The 21291-nt window shown below is 38.4% G+C and overlaps 1 protein-coding gene across 3 annotated transcripts in view; it reads left to right on the top strand.

Annotated features, from left to right (window-relative positions):
* The first annotated feature begins 12787 nt into the window (after positions 1-12787).
* Positions 12788-21291, top strand: part of MED14 (mediator complex subunit 14) — a 72646-nt gene continuing 64142 nt past the window's right edge. For all 3 annotated transcript variants that reach the window (XM_028522167.2, XM_036016413.1, XM_036016412.1), the window contains exons 1-2: positions 12788-13286; positions 19886-19912. In XM_028522167.2, coding sequence (XP_028377968.1) covers positions 13072-13286; positions 19886-19912 — 242 coding nt within the window. In that variant the 5' untranslated portion in view covers positions 12788-13071. The remainder of the gene's footprint in view (positions 13287-19885; positions 19913-21291) is intronic.

Below are 21291 nucleotides of genomic sequence, written 5' to 3'. Positions count from 1 at the left end.
ATAACAAACACACCCTAATGATATTAAAAATATTTACTGACTACTATGGCACAACTATCAAACAATCAGAATATACGCAGTAAGACTTGGAACAATATGCCCTAACACTGTATGCTGACTTAACTTCAGCCTTAAATACAGATGAAAACCAAGCCAGGAGATTTTTCCAGAATATAGTACATAGGAACAAAGAAATGAAAAGTATAAGAGCACACCAAAAGACATGGAATATAGATCCAGAAAAATAAATATCCACAGGATAGTGATTCTTTGTGAGTAAAACAAGATAGTAGAAGGGAAGGAACACAGAATAAATGTTATAAGACCCCAAAAGAGACACCAGTCTTCAGGCCACTAGGTATCACCAAGTACACAGATGGATTTATTTCTACAAAATCCTTTACTTACATACGTTAAGGTGAAAATTTGATCTTATCATTTAGAGAAAATCCTAAAAGCACTCAGAGAAAAAACAAACTGGGTACCCACAAAGAAATGAGATTAAATTTGCAACAATGGACACTGCAAGACAGTATCTTGAAAGTTCTGAGGGAATTTTTTTTTTTTAATTTATAGATTTGAGAGAGAGGGAGAAACATCGATTTGTTGTTCCACTTAGTCATGCATTCATTGATTGCTTCTTGTATGTGCCCTGCCTGCAGATCAAAACTACAACCTTGGCATATCAGGACAAAGCTCTAACCAACCCACCAGGGCAAGTGAGGAAAAACTGTTTTGATACTATAATTTTATACCAAGCCTCACTAGCACTCAACCTTGAGGGCTAAATGAAACACTTTTGCTTAGTACCTCTAAATTGTTTTTCCCAGACCCCGACAACTGCAAAATTTCTCAGTGTCTAGATATGTAAACTATTTTTAAAGAATTATTTGAAGATGTACTATGGCAAAAGAAAAATTAGTCAAGAAGGAAGAAAAAAGAAAACAAATCTAAGTAAACATTGCTGGAAAAAACAACAGTCCCACTGAATACCCAGGTGATCTCAACATGTGAGGGACACAGGTAGAAAACTAAATGCATGTTAAGGTTCTTATTTTTGTGGAATAGGGTGTGGAGTTAGAGAAAAAGATGCAGGTATTTATTAAGGTTACATGCTTTTGAAATATACATTTAAATAAAGTAACAAGAACAATGTGTGAAACACACAGAATTATTCAGATTTGTAGCACTATATTCACATTATGGCCAGTTAGGTAGACCCATCAGAAAATGGTCCTTCTTTTTTTAGGATCTTTAATCTCAATTTGAAAAAGGGCTATTGGAAAAGTAAATAATAGCTAACGTTTATTAAACAGTTATTTTTGTGCCAAACTCTGTTTTAAGTATAATTGCCTTCTTCTTCTTTATCTCACCAGAAACAGGAGACACAGATGGGCATTTCATAGACATAATGGGATGTGAAAACACAAAATACAATATACAAAAAATGCTGGCAACACAGTACACTGCAGAGCAGCAATTTTCAACTGGTGTGCTACAAGAATTTTTAAAACATGCAATACCTGACCATTTTGTCAGGGCTACTGACCTCTTTTCCCTTAGATTTTCAAATTTAAAAAATGACAATAGTTACTGCAACAGCCATCCTGTGTGAATGAATCAAAATTATACCTATTTTTTGTCAGATCAGCAAAAAAAATACTTTTTGATGTGCTACATACATTTAGTAATTAGTTTATGTGTGCCATGAGATGAAAAAGGTTGAAAATCACTACTGTAGAGTATCGGTTGTTTACTCTCTTGATCATGTGTCTGACATATCACTAACCCAGGAAAAGAACAAAATTCAAAAATCAAAGTATAGTTTCTACTGAATACATATCACTTCCCACCATCATCAAGTTGAAAAATTGTAATCAAACCATCGTAAGTTGGGGACCATCCATATTTTATATGTATTTCATTTAAACCTAATAACATTACAGAGAGAGAAAGGGTTCTTATTCCTATTTCACTGGTAAGAAAATTGTGGGATAGGTTAGGTATATAACTTGCTCCATTAAGTCAGTCAGTATTTGAACCCAGCCAGCCTGACTTCTAATCTTCTTATGTACTATTTTCCTGCTATCTTGACAAAGTCTTCAGTTTTACTAATTTATTTAATAACTTTTTGAGCACCTCTGATTTCCAAGGCAGTGGGTGAGTAAAGGAGGGGAGGCTAGTAGAGGTAAGTAAGACACTGCCCTCTTGCAGTTAGTGGGTATATAGAGAAAGCAATATGATACAGTGTTAAGAGAATGGATTTTGGCATCAGACAGAGCTGAGATTGATTTTTCACTATAGCACGTACAAGCTATGTGCTCTTGATTAGTTACTTAATTTTCCTAAGCTGCCGTTTCAACAACCATAGAATGAGAATAACAATAGTACCTACCTCATCAGGTGGTCGTGAAGTTTGAGATATTCTATGTTAAAGTATTCAAGTTATTGCTATTTAAGACAACAATACTGTATTTTGCCACGTATAATGTGCATCCGCATTTTTGGCCCAAACTTTCAGGAAAAAAAATCTTGTTTCAGTTTTTAATTCAATTATCTATGTATTTTTAGATACTTGCTTTTTTAATATTATAAAGAAATTTTAGCATTTATTTTTGAACATATTCTGGTACAAGAAATTTTATGTAACAATTAATTACAAAACACAAGAACAGATACAAGGTATTTCAGGTACTACCCATGTATAATGAGCATCCTTTTATTCCTCAAAAATGTGGGCAAAAAAGTGTGCATTATACATGGCAAAATATGGTAATGTGTCTTGGGAGTTCACAGATAATTTTCAGTTGGGGAGATTAGGGTGTTCATGGGAGAGATTATATTTGAACTAGGTTGTGAAGAGCAAATAAAATGTTTAATATGTAGAAATGGGAAATTCAGGCTGAGCTAACAGCGTGAGCAAATGCATGGAGGCAGGAAATTAAATTGAGTCAGATCATACAGTACACTAAAAGAAATATTAGCAAACAAAGATTGAACGTGGCTTTGATTTGTATTTTGACAAAATAAATGAAAAAAAAATGAATCCTGGCAGACAGAATTTTTTTCACTACCTCCTTAATTTTGCTACCCTATGTCTCACTGAATAGAACAGAAGTTACATGTATTTCATATGTGTTGGTAGGCTAACCCAACGTTTGCACCCCATTTGCTTTGTACTTGCCTTGTCTGCATTCTAGAGGCTACAAAAAGCCTTGGTTTCCCAGTCTCCCTCACAGCCAATAGCAGCCATGCTTCACAGTCTGACTAATGAATGAATCCTAAGAGGAAATTTGTTGAAGGACTTCTGAGTTTTGTTTTATAATAAAAAGGACAAAGATCCTGGTAGCATTTCTTTTTCTCTACTTCATGCCATGTCTGGAATTGCAGCAACCATCTTGTGACCATGAAGTTATGAAGCAGAGGATCTTAATCTCCAGATACCTTATCTGTTCTTGCAGCCAAAATCATTCCTAGCTCATACAATGGGAGATAGGAGGTCTATCCAGAAGGTATCCAGCCATGTAATATGAAAAATAGAGAAATTTATTGAAGATGACACAAGATAGAAGAGACACTGTACATAGGACAATGACATCTCAGTCCCCTTCAAAGTAGGTACCTTGGGACCTCACACAGTTCTCCCAGTCACCATCAACTACCCTGTCGTATTTTCCTGAATCTCATTGATGGTCTGAAATCTCTCCTCTTTCAAAGGTGATTTTAGTTTTGGGAAAATGCAGAAGTCACAGGGTGCCAAATATGTGCTGTAGGGTGGCTGAGTCAACTGGGTGATTTGATGTTTTGCCAAAAAACTCTGCACAAGATGTGATGCATGAGTGGGCATGTTGTTGTGATGAAGCTGCCAATCACCGGTTGCCCATAGCTGTGGCCTTCTGAATCATCCAAATTGTCTCCACAGAGGAATGATCAGGCTTAATGCAAAATCTGATGCAGATTCACTGCTCTACTTACTCAGTCATCTTGAATGTGACGGCCACACAGTATACATGCTTATTCAACAGTGGCCACATAGTACACATGCTCATTCAACAGCGTCTACCACCCCACTGACTAATACAGTGAAGTTGTCATTGTTCATGTATGTGCATTCCAGTCCACTCTCCTTGGCTGTCAGGTTATACTGATGTTGCACAAACCATTCTCATTATATTAACAATGGCTGGAATTTTTCTGGACAGACCTCTTATTCTAGCTTTGAGTTTTTAAAAATAAAATAGAACACCCTGGCTGGTATCTCAGTTGGTTAGAGCATCATCCTGATATGCCACAGTTGCAGGTTCTATCCCTGGTCAGTATACATGCAAGAATCAATGAATGCATAAATAAGTGGAACAACAAATCAATGTCTCTCCCTTCCTTTCTCTCTCTCTAAAGTCAATACATTTAAAAAAACAACAACTAGCTTTTACTCAGGAAGAGTTTCATTTATTTTTATCTTTTTCATATCAGTGCCCAGTTTCAGTGAATTTGAAACCTAATCTAGTATTTGGCTGAGGTCAGTCTAGAACTATAAATGGGCTGTGACGATTACATACCAGAGACAGATGAATTTAGTATTCAGTGTCACTATTCATCAATACAGGTTTCTGCATGGTTTCTTAAATCTACTTATTATTTGTTCTATCTGGAAAAGTTTTCTGTTGTCAAAGAGAAAAGGCTTTGACATAAATAATAACCTATAATATCGGAATAATTGAACGCAACATCCATAAGAAGGAAATAACTGACTGATATTGAAATTCAACATGACATAACTGTTACTTTGCTGCCAAATAAAAGGCAATGTAGTCTAAATTTTCTACTGTGAAAAAAAAATGGTTATACAGTGATTCCAGGAAATGATAAAAGCTTAACCTAACGCCAGATTTCAAGATATAGATTCATCCACATGTATTTTTATATCTTGGTGGCCCTAAAAGTCAAAAAGTTTGGATTCAATATAGTCTAGGTTCCAATACAACAACTGTATTTCTGGTTCTTTGGTTTGGCAAAAAGATTTAACTCTGAAAAATTGAGAAAGCATATATAAATGAAAGTACTGAGGAATTAACAACCTTCTAATTTTTGGCAATCTTATTTCAGACCATGATTTAGTGAAAATGCTGCAAACCATTACTTATCCCTTAACGGTACCTAACTGAACAATCTTTTGATAACATTCACAGGAAAGAATTTTGGCAAATATAAAATAAAAACCAAAGTTATAATTCACATTTCCTTGAGAAGCATTGTTTTCTTTCTAAACTTTGCTCTTAGCTTAGAATTGGGAGTTTCCTTCCTTTTTGGCTCATTGTATCTCATTCAAAAATCTCTAGAAATAATGGGCTAAATCTTTTAAAGTAAGATTAATTTTGTACAAATCTTTACATTGGTTTATGGGAGAAGTGGTCCACCATAGTCTCAAGCATCCTTGTATGGCATTGGCCACTCTAGGACCTAACCACCCCCTGATACTAAGTAGTTTTTAATAGAGTCACATATATAATTAAGTTGGTCAAGGTGACCAAAAGATGACTGTGATGCAAGTGTTTGCTCCCCACAAAAAGGGGACTGGCTTATTTGATGCTTGCTACAAAACATGCTGAGCCCTTTGCCCTGGGGTCCTCAGCTGTAACACAATCTACTATGTGTGTAGCTTATCACAGTCTCATGAGACTTGGGGGCATAGAAACTGGCACCACCATTCTGATGCTCCTACTAGTCTGTACGCTATAATAAAATGTTAATTCTGATTTATTGAATCTCATTGTCTACTTCTATAGCATCTGTGGAAACATGAATTTTACACTGTGTTAACCCAATCACACTACAAGGATAAATCTGTAGTGCAACAAAATCAGGTTCATTGACCCACTGCAATTTGGAAGATCACACCAGAGGCACCATGGGGCATTTCATCAAATGAAAGAAAAGATAGAGAATTTGGGGGAAGAGTAGAGTTTACATGAAATTTAAACGAAGCCATGTTTTCATGGCCCAAAGCAAGATTGTGTGTAAAGGGATCAACATCAGCTCTAAGTGGCAATGTAAACTTTTGGATTCCTCAGAATCTAGAGTTAGAGTGTATGTAGAATATTGAATCCAGAATCCCTACCTGAAGCTCTGTTCCCAGGGGAAAATTGCAGCTGCTTCTGTAAGTCAGAGTAACTTACGTTCTTCAGGTAAGAGAGGGATGCATTTTTACATATATTACAAAAGATATATTATAAAAGATATATTTTTAGATAGCAAAATTTCTTATAGTCCATGCTTTTAGAGAATAAATTTCTCAGTGAGTATCACAGCAGAAGTCACCCAAAGAAGGTGGTTATTATGACATTTTACATCTGCAAAATGTCCTTGGAAGAAATATTGTTTCCTGTTAACTGTGTGGTCACAATTTTTAAACCCCAAACCTAGTTATATATATTTTAAAACCACAGTAATGATTAAAAGTGATTGTTAGGAACTTTTAAAAAATGAGAAATTTTTGTCAAAATTATTCAAGAGTTTCTTAGAAGTACAAAGAGTAAAAAGAATATTTTTGGTCTTAACAAAATAAGTCTTATGACTTTTAAATAGGTCATATCAGAAACCTCTGTTATCTAGGTAGAGAATTACTTGGTTGTTTTACAAAAGAGAAAACTAAAATCTAATTTTACTTTTTTTTGTATATCATCTATGTAATAATTTACAGCAGGTATTTATATACCTTTTCAAATAAATAAATTTATGAACATTTACTATACCCTTAATAATTTTTACCATTCATATGCCCTTTAAAATTAAACTTAATATACTTTCATAACAAGATAAAATTCATATAACATAAAATTAACGATTTTAAACTGTAAAATTCAGTGTCATTTAGCACAATCACACAGGTGTGTCCTAGTTCCACAGATGTGTCTTCCTTTACCTGAGGAGATTGTGGCCACACCTTTAAGGGCCATTGTAGCACCCTCTCCTAGAAAGAAACCCTGACACTTGTGACAACATGAACAAAAGCTTGAGGACAATATGCTAAATAAAATAAGTCATATATAGAAAGGCAAATACTGTATGATCTCATAAGTGGAATCTAAAAAAGCTAAACTCATTGAAACAAAGAGTAGCTTGGTAGTTGCCAGGGACTGGGGGTGGGGGAAATGGAGAGATGTTGGCCAAATGATACAAACTTCCTGTTATAAAATTAGTAAGCTTTAGGGATCTAATAATAACTATAACTAAAATGTATACTTGAAAGTTGCTAAGACAGTAGATCTTAAATGTCCTCACCACAAAAATTTTAAAGTGAACAAAAAGATACTGAATTTTAGCATAGTTAGAAATTGTTTAGATTATAAATTTATGTAAGTTTTTTGAGACATTCTTATTTCAAAGCCTGAAAGCAAAATTGTTAAAATATTTGATTCTTCTATCTCTTTTATAAGCAGTTATAATTGAGTTTTCCTTGTGTGTGCACACTGCCTGCCCCCCCACCTGAGGACATGCTCATTGATTCTAGAGAGAGGGGAAGGGAGGGAAAGAGGGAGAAAAACATCTATGTGACAGAAAAACATCAATTGGTTGCCTCTTGCCTGGACTGGAACTGGGAACAAACCCACAACCTAGGCATGTGCCCTGATAGGGAACCAAACCTACGTTTTGGTTTGTGAGATGATGCTCCAATCAACTGAGCCACACCAGCTAGGGCTGTGGTTTTCTTTTCAAAATTTCATACTTTTAAAAGATTTTATTTATTTATTTTTAGAGAGATGGGAAAGGAGGGTGAATGAGAGGGAGAGAAACACCTATGTGTGAGATACATTGACTGGTTGCCTCTCACATGCCCCCAATCAGGGACCTGGCCCACAATCCAGGCATGTGCCCTGACTGGGAATCAAACCACTGACCCTTTAGTTTGCAGGCTGGCACTCAATCCACTGAGCCACACCAGTCAGGGCAGTTTTCCTTTTTTTTTTTCTTAATGTTGGTTTTAAACACTCTGTAAATTACAAAAAATGTTTTTAAAATATGAAGGATTGAGTAGGTATATCTTAAAGGCTGTTCATTAGGAAAGAAAAAAAAAAGATCTGGCCCTTTAGTTGATTACCCAAACTCAATTTTAAAACTTTGTTTTATGTATATTCTCACACAGAAATGAAGAGAAGGAAAGGAGGCAGCAACATAAAATGGAGTAAAAATAGCCTCTTCAACAAATGGTGCTGGGAGAACTGGACAGCCATGTGCAAAAAAATGAAACTCGAGCACCAACTTACACCATATACAAAAATAAATTCAAGGTGGATAGAAGATTTAAATATAAAACGTGACACCATTAAAGTCCTAGAGGAGAACGTAGGTAGGAAAATCTCAGATATTTCACGCAGAAACTTTTTTACTGACGTGTCCCCTAGACCAAGGGGCATAAAGGAAAGAATAAACAAATGGGACCTCATCAAAATAAAAAGCTTCTGCACAGCTAAAGAAAACAGTATCAAAATTAAAAGAGAACCAACTGTATGGGAAAACATATTTGCCAATGACACCTCAGACAAGGGTTTAATCTCCAAAATATATAAAGAACTCACATGACTGCACTCTAAGAAGACAAGGAATCCAATTAAAAAATGGGCAAAGGACTTGAACAGACACTTCCCCAAGGAGGACATACAGAAAATCCAAAGACACATGAAAGGATGTTCAATATCTGTTCAATATCGCTAGTTATCAGAGAGTTGCAAATTAAAACCACAATGAGATACCACTTCACACCAGAGAGAATGGCCATCATAAACAAAGCAACAAACAACAAGTGTTGGAGAGGTTGTGGAGAAAAGGGATCCCTAGTGCACTGCTGGTGGGACTGCAGACTGGTACAACCACTTTGGAAAGCAGTATGGAACTTCCTCAGAAAACTGAAAATGGACCTGCCTTTTGACCCTGCGATTCCACTGCTGGGACTCTATCCTAAGAATACTAAAACACCAATTCAAAAGAACCTATGCATCCCAATGTTCATAGCAGCACAGTTTACAATAGCTAGATGCTGGAAGCAACCAAGATGCCCATCAGTAAATGAATGGATCAAAAAACTATGGTACATTTACGCAATGGAATTCTATGCAGCAGAAAGAAAGAAGGAGCTCCTACCCTTTGCAACAGCGTGGATGGAGCTGGAAAACATTATGCTAAGCGAAACAAGCCAGGCAGTGAAAGACAAATACCATATGATCTCATCTTTAACAGGAACCTAAACAACAAAACAAAGAAACAAGCAAAAGATAACCAAAGATAATGAAATAGAGGACAGGCTGGCAGTGACCACAGGGGAGAGAAGAGGGAATTTCAGGGGACAATGGGAAGGGTTCACGGGAACAAATTTAAAGGACACATGGACAAAAACTTTCAGGAGGGTGGTAATGGGAGGGAAGTGGGGAGGGTTGGAAGGGTGGGCTGGATTGGGAGTAAAAGGGAGAAAACTGTACTTGAACAATGATTAAAATAAAATTTAAAAAAAAAAGAAGAGAAAGAACAGAGTATAATGTACTCCTATGTGTCCATCATCAGGTTTAACAATTATCAACATTCTGCCAAACTTACTTCATCTACATCACCCAACTATTTTTCTGAAGTATTTTTAAAGAAGTCCTAGTCACTTCATTTCACATGTAAATATGCAAAGCCATTAAAGTGTTCTCATTTTTTCTAGGTTGGTCAAACCATACTTACAATATTATGAGTGTTTTCCCTCAACTTCATTAAAGGAGCATCTGTAGAATGAATGCAGCTTTTGCATTTGCTTTCCATTTTAAAGGAACTGATTTTAATTTTCTAAGGAGAAACTACATTTCAATTCCTCTCCTGCTCTTTGTGTCTGAGGGGTAGCTGTATGTTCCAAAATAAATTACATGTATCATAATTTCATTTTTCCATCAAAAGGGCTTAAATGTTTTTTGTTCCATATTTTGCAGTCAATTTGTTCCTTTATTTCCCCACTCCAAAAATCTTTAAAAAAATTTTTAAAGGTTTAAAACAAAATTTAAAGGTTATTTATTTATTTATTTATTTTTAGACAGAGGAGAAGGGAGGAAGAAAGAGGGAGAGAAACATCAATGTGTGCTTGCCTCTCACATGCCCTCTGCTGGAGACCTGGCCTGTAGCCCAGGCACATGCCCTGACTGTTACTAGAACCAGCAACCCTTTGGTTTGCAGGCCAGAGCTCAATTCACTGAGCCACACCAGCCAGGGTTCCAAAAATCTTTATACTGTATGACAAGGGAGGTTGAAACTTGTCTCTGAAACATAAAGATTACATATAACAAAAGCCTAGTAAACCTGGTTAAAATTAATTAATTAAATTAGTTCCTTTAATTGAAATCAGACTGACTGCATCAAAGGTCTAAAGTGTTTAGGTCAATTTAAGAGCTGAGAACAAAATAATATTCAATGTAAACTATAATTGAAAACTTTTTTTAAATAGCTGAGGAAATATCATGCTATAGTGATAGTGTCTAGTGATGACCAAATAGAGAACAATTGAAAAGTGTGAGGGCAAGAATTATGTACATATACTACAGTACCAAATGTTGTACTGTAGGCTTTAAAATTATAAATTACATTAATTTCAAAAGTGTTTTGGGTGTGAGTCATTCTTTAGTAACTCAGCCAAACACCCTAGCATTTTCTTTCCTCCACTCATTTCTTAAAAAAAGATTTTATTTATTCATTTTTAGAGAGAGGGGAAGGGAGAGAGACAGAGAGGGAAACATCGATGTGTGGCTGCCTCTCACGCGCCCCCCACCAGGGATCTGGCCTGAAATTCAGCACGTGTCCTGACTGGGAAACAAATCGGCAGCCCTTTGGTTCGCAGGCCAGCACTCAATCCACTGAGCCACACCAGCCAGGGCACCTCCACTCATTTCTTCTACTAGCACTTACTATACTTTCCTGGTGGCTATAGTCTTACATGCCATTTCACTTACGTTAGCTGCCTGATCTCCAATTCAAGCATATCAAATCTCACAGTCCTATTCCCATATTTTCACCTTATTTTCTTTTAGAACATCCTTTTAAATAACTAGTTTTCAATTTTAAATATATCCATTCAAGTTCAGAAATTTCAATGACATCTAATCTGATGGGAGTGAGTGACTTTCTCTTTCCTAAAACAACCCACCCACCCATTTTTTTTCTTTTGTTTGCAAGGTGGTTGTACTCCCCGTTAAGTAGAATCTTACTGCCAAACAGAATGAACACCAAAAGGGATGGTGTACGTTTTTAACATATGCAATAAGGCAGAATTAAAATCCAATCAATATCACACAGAATCAGAATCTGAGTGTTAGAGCAAACCGTAAGGACCATGTTGTACAACCACCATCTTCTGTGTGTATGTGACCACCAGGTTTGTTTTTTTTTTTTTTCAAAAGAGGGCAAAAACCTTCAATAAAACAAATCAAAACAACCGTACAAGAAATGGTAATTCCAGTTAACTTGTAAAAAAAAATGTGTTTGTTCCCTGAGGTAGCCTGTATAGGACGAATGAGTCTCTGCTCTGCAACAACTGCACCTGTTGGTGTTATATGTAATCCTAATGGCTTTTGACCAGTACCACGGTGACACTCTGTGTAAATGTGCTTAGGACCCCAAACAGGAGGAAGTAAGCAATTTCACTCCGAAGGTCACACGTTTAAAAAACCAGGGAATGACCTTCAAGAATGACTACACAGGTAGAAACCAATGAGAGTATTTTAACTTTAGTGACACCAACAGCGTCTCTGACACCTGAGAGTTAGATAGGAATCTGCAAAAAGCTGTTTGAAAGGGGTCGCAGCAATGAAGATTTTTTAACAGTGGACATTAAGCTGCACATTACAATGACCTAGGAAGCTTGGAAAATATCCCACCTGCTAGACCTCTCAAATCAAACCAATTAAAGTCGAATCTGTGGAGCTGGCATAGTATTTTTTTAAAGCACCCTCCCCCCAGTCCAACGTGCCGGTGAGGTTGAGATTACCGTTTTAAAGCAGAAAGCAAAATATGAAACGTGGATTTTGAGAGGGAAAAAGTGGCGGTGGGGCATACAAGATGAACTGAAAGCCCGTGTAGGGCAGGGCAGCTACCGCAAACAGCAGGGAAAAGAACTGAGTGAGAGTCAGCAGAAGAGGATTTAAAGGCTGTTTTCTGTGGTAGATCTGCGGGGATTTGGGGGTCGGTAATAAGATCAGTATGCATCCATTAAAGTGAAGTTATTCTGCCAGTGGCCCTACTTCTACCTCCAATCGTATTTTCTCGCATCTTTTCCCACAATATAAAAAAAAAAAATGACGGAAACGTTTTCTATCCCACGGAAGGCGCATGAGCAGACTGTGGGAGGTGGAAAGACCTGAGAAGTCACAAGTACTCAGCCGTTACAATTCTTTCGCGATTCCAGAACCACAACTCACGAACGTCCAAGAGACTAGCTCCCCTGCCGCATTACAACTCACTGGGGAACGCGGATAATTACCTTAAGGGAAATTGGAGCCTTTTAAACCCTGAGGGCCGGGAGGGCAAGGGCGGGGTAACTACTGACGTCTGCGGTGACGAAGCCGGCTCCCCCCACACAACCGCTTCCGGTGGCGCGCAGCCCCGCTTCCGTTATTCTGGCCCGCGCTCTGGCCCCGCCCCACTCAAAGCACCCTTGAACGTTCGGGCGTCCCCAACGTCGGTTGAAACGGTTAGGTTGTTGTCGGAAGTCCCCCTGCAGGTTCCCCTTCCGTTCTGCCTATCGACTTCCGCTTTGGGCCGTCAATATGGATGCTGCGGCTGCTTGGCGAAACGGACTCTGATCCGAGGCGAGGCGAACCTTCTCTGCGGCAGCCGTCCCGCTCCCCCGCCCCCCCCCCCCCGCCTTTCGCTCCAGTCCCTGGGGCTGGCGGGCTCCTCACTACATGGGGGCGGGCCTCCGCGTTCTGCGAAGGGCTTCCTGTTCAGAGGCGGTCAGGCGGTAGGCGGCGGACTCGGCTGGTGCCCACTTCGGCGCGGTGAGCGAGCGCTCCGTAGGCTCTAGGGCCGCTGCGCCAAGCCCGACCGTGAGCCGCCATGGCCCCAGTACAGCTGGAGAACCACCAGCTGGTCCCGCCCGGAGGCGGTGGCGGAGGCAGCGCCGGCCCCGCGTCAGCCCCGGCGCCTCCTCCTCCTGGAGCCGCCGTGGCGGCGGCTGCTGCCGCTGCGGCTAGCCCTGGCTACCGGCTGAGCACCCTCATCGAATTTCTGCTGCACCGGGCCTACTCGGAGCTTATGGTGTTGACGGATCTGTAAGTGCCGCGAAACCCATGCCTGCTCCCCAGCTTCCCCCTTCCCGCCCAAGCTGCTGAGAGAGGTTTACTCCTTCCTTTCCCCTAGAGGCTGCTGTTTTCGCCTCTCTGCGGGGCTGCTTACTCTATATCTGAGCTGGGGTTTAGCGGAGGTGGAGAAGCTTTGCATTTGTAGTCTTTCTGGAGAAGCAACCTAGACTAGTTAATTATACATGTTGTTAGACTTGCCTTGAAAATCTTATCTTTGGGATTTTTGCTCAAGTTGCCAACAGAACTCGATTGATTTCTTGGCTGGAAGCTTTTTAGTTGAAAGCTCAAGATTAGGGTTTAGGAATACATAATACTCGAGCTTTTTAAAAAATCCCAAAGATGGGAAATCTGTTTTACAGCAACTTGATGGTACGTTTGAATGTGGGTTGTAATTGCTTTTAAGTTTGAAATCGGGAGATGTATATACAATAATCCAGAAGTTTGGATTTCAGGGGTTTTTTTCTGGAACATTTGAAATCTTAACGCATTTAGTGTAAGTAAAAGATTTTTTGTAACTGCTGTTACTGTTTCTAGGGGTATGAGGGGAGTTTATAAATCACCAAGTTACCCATGAAATGCCATGGGACATGATTTAGAGTGTAATCCTTTCAGAATAGGATCAGAATACACTAATGATTTTTAGTGTGTGAAGAAGAGGCACCGTAAAATTTGGGGTATATATACTTTAGTTACTGTTTTATGTGTTTTACTCCAGGTTCAGAAAAAGTAAGAATTATTACTTTTTATGTTTTTTGTGTTGCTAGACTCCAGATAAGTGTTTTCAATCGAAATAATAGTATATAGATATTAGGCTGTAAAGTGTCAGAATAATTTGTTACTAGAGACTTAAAATATTTATTTGCAGATGACTAAAAGAATTTGAAAAGATTCCTCTTATTCCTTTAAAACATTATTCTCACTCAATTTTAATATGCTGTACTTTATTGAATGGGACAAAAAAAGACCCTTGTCTGATGAGAAACTTAAGTAGCTGTCATGATTAGGGATTATTGTAGTAATATACTTCTCTGCATCATTTATCATTGGGTTTCATAAAGATCCAAGTGTCCATGAGAAAATTCCATGTATGTGAATGTCACATTTCCAATGTTTAACTATGTAAGTGTGTTAAAAACTGCTGTTGTCAGTGATGGTGTAATTTGTATAACTTTTTCCATAGGGATTTGTAGAAATTCATTGAACACATTGTGGTGGTCTTACTATTTTAGGGCTTAGTTATGAAAAGAGAAACACTTATTTTATCACTGTAGAATAAGTATATAATTTTAGTCCCCAGCCTTTATATGATGATGACTCCCACACTCGTATGTCTCCAATATAGACCTCTCCACAGAACCCCAAACTCTATAACCAGATGCCTACATTTAAATCCCTAATAGGCATTGAGGTGTACCAAGTCCAGAAGCAAATTCCTGCTTCCACTCAATCCCCCCCAACCTTTCCTGTCTCACTAAATAGTATCTCCATTCTGTGGTTACTTAGGTCAAAACTATTGGAATAATTCCTGGCTCCTCTTTTTTCTAGCCCCACACCCATTATAAAAGCAAGTCATCTCTGACTTCAGAATCTGACCACTTTTCAACATTTCCATCATGTGTTATTCCTTTGCCAGTGTTACTGCAGTAGTCTGCTAACTGGTATCTGTACTGCTTCCCTTTCCTGCTACAGTTTTTCCTAAAAAAAAAAAAAAAAAAATAGCCAGGGTGGTCTTTTAAACCTACTCAGAACCCTCCAGTGGTTCTCCATCTCACTTAGAGTAAGAATTTTTATAGTCACCTATTTGTTGGGTGACCATAAAATTTGTGGTTGAAATCAGGACTCTTTTTTTTTTTTTTAATTGCATTTTTGGGGCGACATTGGTTCGCAAAACCATACAGGTTGCAAATGTACATCTCAATAAAACATCTGCACACTGCATCATGTGCCCACCTCCCCAAGCAAAGCCTCTTTTTGTCCCCCATTTTCCCTCACTTTGCCCACCTCCACCTAGTCCCCCACCCCCTTTTCCCTTTGGCTATCACCACATTGTGTCTATGTGTTATGTATGTATGGTTTTTGGTTAATCCCTTTCACCTTCTTTCATTCAGTCCCCCATCCTCCTCCCCACTGACAGCCGTCAATCTGTTCCATGTGTCCCTGCCTGTTTCTGTTTTTGTCTATTACTTTATTTTGTTCATAAGATTCCACATATAAGTGAAATCATGTGGTATTTGTCTTTCTCTGTCTGACTTATTTCACTTAGCATAATAATCTCCAGGTCCATCCATGCTGTCACAAAAGGTAAGATTTCCTTCTTTTTTATGCTGCGTAGTTTTCTGTTGTGCAAATGTACCACAGCTTTTTTATCCACTCATCTTCTGATGGACACTGGGGCTGATTCCAAATCTTGGCTATTGTAAATAATGCTGCAATGAACATGGGAGTGCATATATTCTTTTGAATTAGTTTATGGATTTCTTAGGATATATTCCCAGAAGCAGGACTGCTGGGTCAAAAGGTAGTTTTAGTTTTAATTTTTTGAGGTAACTCTATACTGCTTTCCATAGTGGCTGCACCAATCTGCATCCCCTCCAACAGTGCAAAAGGGTTCCCTTTTCTTCACATCCTGGCCAATACCTGTTTGTTGATTCATTGATGATAGCCATATGACAGGTATGAGGTGGCATCTCATTGTGGTTTTAATTTGCATCTCTCTGGTGATTAGTGTTGAACATTTTTTCATATCTGTTGGCCATCTCTGTGTCCTCTTTGGAGATGTATCTATCTGTTCAGGTCCTTTGCCCATTTTGTAATTGTGTTATTTGTCTTGGTGTTGAATTGTATAAGTTCTTTATATATTTTGGAAATTAACCCCTTATCAGATGTATCATTGGCAAATAATGTTCTCCCATTCAGTGGATTCCCTTTTTGTTTTGTTGATGGTTGTTTTGCTGCACACCAAAAAAAGCTTTTTAGTTTGATGTAGTCCCATTTGTTTATTTTTTCCTTTGTTTTCCTTGCCTGAGGAGGTATATAAATTTTTGGAATATTTGTTTTAGATCTGCAAGATACATCATTGGTGTTTTAATAGGAATTGCTTTGAATCTATAGGTTGCTTTGGGTAGTATGGACATTTTAATGATGTTAATTCTTCCAGTCCATGAACAAGGTATATGCTTCCACTTTTTTTGTATCTTCCTCAGTTCTTTCTTCAATGTCCTGTAACTTTCCAAGTACAGGTCTTTTACTTTCTTGGTTAAATTTATTGCTAGGTATCTTATTATTTTTTGTTGTTGTTGCAATAGTAAATGGAATTGTTTTCTTAATTTCTCTTTCTAATAGCTCATTATTGGTATATAAACATGCCACTGATTTCCAAATATTCTGCCACTTTGCCAAATTCATTTATTAGATCTAGTAGTGTGTGTGTGTGGGGGGGGGGTCTTTAGGGTTTCCTATGTACAATATCATGTCATCTGCGAATAATGACAGTTTTACTTTCTCCTTTCCAATTTGGATGCCTTTTATTTCTACTTGGACATCAGGACACTTTTGAGCATGAAAGATGGGTGGTGTCAGTAATAATATCAAAACAACAGTTACAAACTGAAACTATCTTGGGCAAACCAGGACGTGTGGTCACCTTAGCTTTAAGGCCTTGCATGATCTGTGTCCTCTCTCCCTTACCTCTTTTTCATTTCCTAATACTCTCCTCCCTCTTGATGTTTTTGGATAGTGTCAGGCACGCCCCTCCCTTAGAGCAGTTTGCTCTTGTAGAACTCTGTATGGTTTGCTTTCTTATTTCCTTTAGGTCTTTGTTCAGATATAACTTACCAGAAAGACTTTCACTGACTATCCACGAAAAAACCTCTGCCTCTTCATTCTATCCTTTACTCATTGCTTTGTTTTTCTGTAAGCACTTACTACCACCAGACATTATTGCCTGTCTCCTCCCCACCGAAAGCTCAGTGAGGACAGGGATTTTGATTTGTTTGCTACTTTAAACAGGGCCTAGAACAGTGCCTGGCACGTAGTCAGGGCTTAACTAATTATTTATTGATTTACTACATCAATGAATTAATTTTTAGAATTGTCATGGTAGACCATAGAAAATTTTATGGGAAAATTCACTGTTGCTCTTGATAGGTATATGCAAAATAACTTTTTTCTTTTTTGATTTGTGGTAACCAAAATTAGTTTAGGGACCTACCTTGGAAGTTCCTAAATTATGTGTTTTTCCTTGTTCCAGGTATAAACTGTCAGGATAAATGTATTAATAATGTAAAATCAGTATTCTTATTCTTAATAAGACACTTTATAAGAGTCTTATTTCTGCCACATTTGATGCTTGTCTGTGACCTATCAAAAGAAAAAAAGGACAGCCTTGGCATTTTAGGTGCTTGGTTTTTGGCCCCAGATTTTTTTCTTTGCTTATACACTGCCTGATTTTGCCACACTCCCTCCCCCCATATACATGCTCTCACCTTAGAATTTACACTCTGCGTTTACTTTTTTTTAAAAAAGATTGTATTCATTCATTTTTAAAGAGGGGGGAAGGGAGGGAGAATGAGGGAGAGCAGCATTGATCTGTTGCCTCTCACACTCCGCCATCAGGGGACCAGCTGGCAACCCAAGGCATGTGCCCCAACCGGTAATCAAACTGGTGACCTTCTGGTTCGCTGGCTGGTGCTCAATCCACTGAGCCAAACCAGCCAGGGCTACCTTGACTTCTTAGGGACTTAGCATCTGTTCTTTTTAAAACCTCTTTACCCTGGCTGGCGTAGCTCAGTGGATTGAGCGCGGGCTGGGAACCAAAGTGTCCCAGGTTCGATTCCCAGCCAGGGTACATTCCTGGGTTGCAGGCCATAACCCCCAGCAACCCCACATTGATGTTTCTCTCTCTCTCTCTCTCTCTCTCTCTCTCTCTCTCATTCTCTCTCATTCTCTCTCTCCCTCCCTTCCTTCCCTCTCTAAAAATAAATAAATAAAATCTTTAAAAATAAATAAATAAATAAATAAATACAATCTTTAAAAAAAATAAAAAAATAAAACCTCTTTAAATTAAAATCAGAAAATGCTGGAGTCTCAGTCATGTAAACCTAATCACCTTACATATAAATAAGTTTCTGTGACATTTCCAAAAATTAGCATTTTAAGGCTTTTGTCCCAAATGGTGGATTTGTTTTCAATAAAGGAATTTTAAATAGATTAGGAAGAATTTTGGGAAAAGGGATACAGACTGCAAAGCCTGTTTTTGTCCCTGAAATGGTACAACCTCTGACATGAGGTGATCCTTTCTGGGCCCCTGGGGCTGGTAGGAAGAGCTGGAACAATATTTCCTGTTTTTTCTATCCTCAAAGGTTCTACTCTGTTTCTCTCTTACACCCATGGTTCTTACTCTCTCTGTCCCTTGAGGATGAGGATTGTGGCTTCTCAAGGAGTGATCTCAGGAACTTTCCCAGGTAGAGGAACTTGACAGCTGCTTTTAACTTCCAGTCTCACAGTAAAGCCTTTATTTCTGCTTCATCCTCTGGTCTTGCTGGTCCTTCCAGCTCCTACCTAATTCCCTTTATTATTTGGATGATATCTTTAGCATCCATCCCACTGTCTACCATGAGAAGTGTAGGTAACTATAAGCCAGAACTCATTTTAATAGTTTTCCCTCCTTGTACTTTGAATCTTTGGAGTTGGTCTTAGTTTTTCTGCACCTGTGGCATGTGGGTAAGAGAAGAGGATCTAAAAGTCTTGGTATGTATTCTTCGAGAACAGTTAAATGCTAGGGGAAGCTTTTGAGTTGAGTCTTCAACCATGGGATAGAGGTTTACAGAATAGGACAATTCAGGAGGTAGATCAGGACCTTTGTAAAAGCACAGTAGATGTGAGAGTGTCATATGGCATTATTTGTCAGGGAAAATGGTGACGTTGGTTGCTAGCTATCAGTTCTGAAGAACTAGCAAAAAGAAAGAGAAAGAACGAGAGAGAGAGGGAGAGAGAAAGAAAGAAAGAAAGAAAGAAAGAAAGACTCAACTAGAGCAATTTAAAGGTAGTATAAATCATTTATACCTAACCACATGCAACATCATAAATACTGTACAACCTTTGCTGACACTGGCCCTTTTCTGTGCTCAGCTTCTACTTTTGCCCACCATAACAAAACAGGGAAGGGTTACAGCTTGAAAGCAAGGTTCTACTGGATATGGGGAGACTGGCAACTAAGTAGTACTCTGCATCCGTGACCATTTTGGTCTTAAAAGAATATTTTCTCTGACTCTCTGCTATAGTGTGCTGATGTAAGACTCAGGCATTTTAAATGCCTGAGGTTCATGCAGTACCTTTTGAAGCATTTCAAATGGAGATAAATGTTCCTTTGTTGGTTTTTCCCTTATATCCATATTGCTGGAAACTCATAAAAGTAAAAAAGAGTTAGTAGCCACACAAGCTTGTAGTGGCTATTTATCTAATTTTTCTTAAACACCGAAGTCAAAGTCAAGAGAGTCCAAGTAAAGACTTATATTTTGATGAAGGTATACATATATTTAGTCCATTTCTTTTGTTTTATTTCTTTTTAGACTGCCAAGGAAATCTGATGTGGAAAGGTGAGTATGAAAAATCCTTAAATCTGTGTCTCTGTTGATATATCTATAAGAGTGTGTGTGTGTGTGTGTGTGAGAGAGAGAGAGAGAGAGAGAGAGAGTGTGTGTGTGTGTGTGAGAGTGAGTGTGGGTGTGAGCATGGGTGGTGGGCTGTAGGTCAGAAACCTAGGTCCAGAACGCCTAGGGTGATTTTTTTCCATATTATTTGTTTGTAATTTCCTCATCCTTGACAATTCTTGGTGTGTAACCAGCTCTGGACCTTAGGTTCTAGAAACCTTTATTGAGTCATTGACTTAGTTAAGTCCTTGAGGGGCATAGGAAGATGTGCAAGTAGAAGATACAGAACTTAATGGAAGAAGCTGAGGAGTAGACTGACTGTGGAAAGTTGGCTACTAATTTATCATTTGCTACAATGATGTATTAGATTTCTTTAGAGAATTAATGCTTGCCTAGTGCAATTACTGTTTTATAATTGAGAGAGTTTTGATTCAGTTGGAGTTTGGAGCTTAAAATACAACTAAACACTATTATGTTTCCATAGGCCAGATGAGCAAGACAAATTAAGGTTTCAAAGAAATTGTATAATTAAGATTTAAATTATGGCTACAGCATAGGCTACTTAACTGTATCTTTGGCACTACTTATGCTCCTTGGTTGACTTTTTTCTTTTTCTTGAAAGCTGCTAATCTAGAACTCTATATCCAGTGAAATTACTACTTTTTAAAAAATTCTCACCCAAGTACATGTTTATTGATTTTAGAGAGAGGGAAAGGAGGGAGAGAAGGGGGGAAACATCCATGTGAGAGAGAAACATCGATTGGCTGCCTCTTGTACGTGTCCCACCAGGGATTGAACCACAACCTAGGCATGTATCCTGACTAGGGATTGAGCCTAACTGGGAATCGGACCTGTGACCTTCTGCTTCACAGGATGATGCTCCAGCCAAGTGAGGCTCACCTGCCAGGGCTGATTTTTTTAAATACTAAGTCACTAGGGAGGATTTTAGCATTTATTAATGACAACACTCCACCCCTACCCCCAACTGACCTTTCTGATAGAATTAGACATCGATCAAAAGAGTGGAGGTGGAAGAGACAATTGAAGCATGCCTTTGTTATGGTTTGGTTGGTCAATTTTAAAGGAAGAAAATGAGAAAGTCAGGGTTTGTGCTATCGACTCTTGGGTAAGAAGGGAAACTGGGCTCTGGAAAATCTATTACTTGAGATAGCATGGTGTCAATAAACCAACAAATATCCTATAATAGTTTGCGACACGGGGTGTCTTCTTTCCAGTAGAGGAACTCATTTGGGAAACCAAATTAATAACATACAAGTATAGTTCTTTTGGAAGAGAAGCAGAGACCTCTCGTCCTCTGTAAGCCA

This window comes from Phyllostomus discolor, chromosome X (genome assembly GCF_004126475.2).
Source record: "Phyllostomus discolor isolate MPI-MPIP mPhyDis1 chromosome X, mPhyDis1.pri.v3, whole genome shotgun sequence".
NCBI lineage: Eukaryota > Metazoa > Chordata > Mammalia > Chiroptera > Phyllostomidae > Phyllostomus > Phyllostomus discolor.
This window is presented reverse-complemented; position numbering and strand designations above follow the sequence as displayed.